The sequence below is a fragment of the Silurus meridionalis genome, chromosome 13, assembly GCF_014805685.1.
Source record: "Silurus meridionalis isolate SWU-2019-XX chromosome 13, ASM1480568v1, whole genome shotgun sequence".
NCBI lineage: Eukaryota > Metazoa > Chordata > Actinopteri > Siluriformes > Siluridae > Silurus > Silurus meridionalis.
The window spans coordinates 26,083,088-26,086,496 of NC_060896.1; the positions used below are offsets into that span (position 1 = coordinate 26,083,088).

At 44.6% G+C, this 3,409-nt stretch overlaps 1 protein-coding gene across 1 annotated transcript; it reads right to left on the reverse strand.

Moving 5' to 3' along the window:
• Positions 1-748: 748 nt before the first annotated feature.
• Positions 749-3,064, reverse strand: LOC124395435 (carbohydrate sulfotransferase 1-like). Its single transcript, XM_046863902.1, has 2 exons — positions 2,818-3,064; positions 749-2,082 (listed from the first exon to the last, which is right to left on the reverse strand). The coding sequence occupies exon 2, from the start codon at positions 2,034-2,036 to the stop codon at positions 768-770; it is 1,269 nt and encodes a 422-aa protein (XP_046719858.1). The 5' UTR covers positions 2,037-2,082; positions 2,818-3,064; the 3' UTR covers positions 749-767.
• Positions 3,065-3,409: the final 345 nt, after the last annotated feature.

Here is a 3,409-nt window from a genome sequence, read left to right on the forward strand (position 1 = left end):
GTCCCGACACCATCAGAAAGAGAAATGGTGTAGCACAGGCATGCATCCAGCAGCCCTGTGACTGTGGGATAAGAGCATGCGGGATTCCAGCCATGACAGTCAGGCAGATCAAAGCGTTTTGCTCCAGCTCTCTGCATCTCAATGGGCTGCACTCTGCCATCAACACTGCAGACTCACATCCTCATGTAGCATTTGCACCTTTTTTATTTAGGTTTTTTTTTCCAGGATGATCTGTTCTGCCAGTCGTACTAAAAACCACAAACGAAACCAGAAACCTCTCATTAGTAAACTCTATTAATTTTATAATGGACATAAATCCATGCTATGGCAACCATTTCTCAGATATCAGAGAAGCAGAAATGCAGCATGATATAAAAGGTAAACTGCAACATTCATAGTTTATTGTACAGCCGTTCTCATACAGTGTCATTCCTCCGCCTGATTGAGTCATCAATGTTCTTTTTAGGGGCTCGATGAGAAAAATATGACAAGTATGAAAATATGGCAGCATTCACTTAAAGCAAGAGTCAGGCATAAAAGGACAAGCAGTGTTTTTTTTTTTCTTCATGATTTCAGTGAACAGAATTTCGGCATTGCACTCTGCGTTAATGTTTTGTGCTATCGTTTATAGATGGAAAGAAACAGAAACCTTTATGTATACAATTGTAGTGCAATTTTGAACATGATGATGGACTCAATAGTCGTAACCCCGATCATAAGGCAACGTTTATAAATATATCAAAAATAGTCATTCGCAACTTTCTTTATTATAAAAACGGTACAAAAACTTTGTCTGCCACAAGCGAGACGGACATATTTTTCAGCTCCTCGACCGAGTTGACGCTTTTATAGCCCAGTCTGTGTAATACTTTTTGACACACTGATTGTGTGTAGTCTACCATTTCGAAGGACAGTTTGAGCCTCCAGCTTTCGGCATTAGCCGCCGAATCTCTCACTGTTCCGTACTTGTGTTTGGTCAACAGTTCATTACTTCCCCTGGTGTTCGCCTGAATCCAGTCAATTACGTTTTTGTCCATCGATAACCCCAGGTAGTCGTAGATATCCTTGGTTTTCTGTAGAGGGTTCCTCGCTAAGTCCTCATATCGCACCAGCATGTACTTTCCCCTAAGCCAATATGGGTGGCTGAGCCCGGTAGAAACCGAGCTTAAGAAGTCCTCACAAACTACTGTCAACTGAGTCAAATCCAGGTTGTAGGGTTTCCTTCCGGTTGCCCTCCAGATCCTCCACAGACGGTAGGTGTCCCGGAAGGTCTCGATCCTTGAGGCGAGAATTCCTCGCGGGTCTCTGACCAGCTGAATGACCTTCAGGTTAAGGCGTGGATCCTCCACCAGGGCCCGCAAGTCTCCGATTTCAGGGACCCGGACGATCTTTATGGCAACATGACGCTTATCTCGGCAAGATTCGGCAGCAAGAGTCATGTTGAGAATCGCACACTTTTTAATGCAGTCACCTTCCTCTACATTAGTCTCGCTGGGACTGAAGGCGTCACAGACGGGCTGGGAGCAGAGAGCTCGACTGGCCCCGCGGCGAAACAACTTGTCCGTGGTGTGGTTGGTCGGTGGTGGCTTGATGTAGCTCTCTAGAAAGTGCAAGTCACATCCATAGAGGCTTCGCAGCAAATCCCGACTGGCGCCCAGCATCACTCGCCTGTCAGCCGCATTCCGGCTGTGAGAGAGACGTGGAATCAGAGCTGTCTGGACGTGGTACAGAGGTTCAAACAGGTAGAAGATATCCGAGTGCTGATTCAGCAACTGGCCCACAAACGATGAGCCGCTGCGGGTGGTTGCTAACACCAGGACGTGGGTCTTGCGTGACGTATTGAAAGTAAAGTAAGAATACTCATCACACCCACGCTCGAACAGGCTGTCCGCTTCCTGGCCGCTCAGGCTGCAGTTCTGTTGGATCGGCACAGGGCAGAGCTGAAACGTCTTGGACGTAAAGGTCCGGATGGCCGTGTACTGGATGGCAATGGAGGCCAAGGCTAGCAGTATCACAGCCTTCCAAGAACATTGCATGGCTGGGAAACTTCATCCAGGCTCTGCGGACGGGATCTAGTCCTGTCTGGAGTGCAGAGAAGGAAACGTTTCATTACTGCCACACAGGGACACGACCGGGAGCAACACAGAGTGAGCATTCATGTCTTCCTGCGACCCCAGAGGAGGAGGAACAAATCAACACAGCGTTTCGCTTTCGGAAAGCCACTCATGTGAACAGTGCTGTGCAATCTGGGGTAAAACATTCACGTGGAAGACATACAAGAATTAATTACGTTTTGTTTGTAGGGAGCAGGGAAACACTGAAGTGTATGCACAAATGTTGCTATTGCAAAATAAATCAATCAATCAACACTGATCAACCACTTAATATTTACAGATGCCTTTATGAAATATTTATTTTAGGAAAAAGAAAATGAAAATATCGATTTAAGAAATGCAGCTTCCATGCAGATTTCCAAATTGTCTAAAAACATGCTTTTCTTTCTTTCTTTCTTTTTTCTTTTTATAGGAAATAAAAGTGATTATTTTTTTTATAAATGTTATGAAATGTACATGCACATGCAATATGTTTTGTTTAATTCTTTTGCCATCTCACTTCTGTAGTTTAGAGCTTATAGTTTACAGTTTTGTTTGTAAAAGAACATTAAATATATCAAAAAAATACAATTAATAATATTAAACCATGCAGACTGCATAAGATCAGTAGTGAAACAGCGCATCACGTCCAGTCGTGCTTCTAAAATGCCCCAAAAACAAACAAACCAAACCGAGCAGATGTGATGCTTTCTTTCCTCCTCACCTCCGAGCTGGTGTTAAAGCCGTCACGAGCCGAAGCTTGCAACAGCGGCAGCATCAGTGAAAGTCTGTGATCTTCAGATGGAAAAAGAAGGACCTATGTCTGCGAGGTACATCCATAAAGCGCCGTCACAAATCCGAAAAGTCTCTCAATAGTGTGAGATATAACAGCAGTGGGCTGGAAAGAGGACGGAGAACAACTGATATCTCTGCCTGAGTGGGAATGAGATAATGCGCGTGGGATGCTGGTAATAAAAAAAAAAAAAAAAAGGGGAGGCGCGCACGCGCGGATAGACACACACACACACACACACACACACACACACGAGAGAGAAAGAGAGAGAGAGAGAGAGAGAGAGAGAGAGAGAGATGATGATGATGATGATGATGATGATAAGGGATGCATAGGTCATTTTGCCTCTATTTCTCTCAGTCGTCTCTCTGCAATCTTTCTTTCTCTCTCTCTCTCTCTCTCTCTCTCTCTCTCTCTCTCTCTTACACACACACACACACACACACACACACCAATTCGGTTTAGTTCCACTCAGTTTTTAATCGATTCGAATCAAAGTTATTTGTAACTGTAGGGTTCCGAA

Coding starts and splice junctions, on each gene's coding strand:
- LOC124395435 (XM_046863902.1), bottom strand. CDS start 2,036: ATGCAATGTTCTTGGAAGGCTGTGATACTGCTAGCCTTGGCCTCCATT.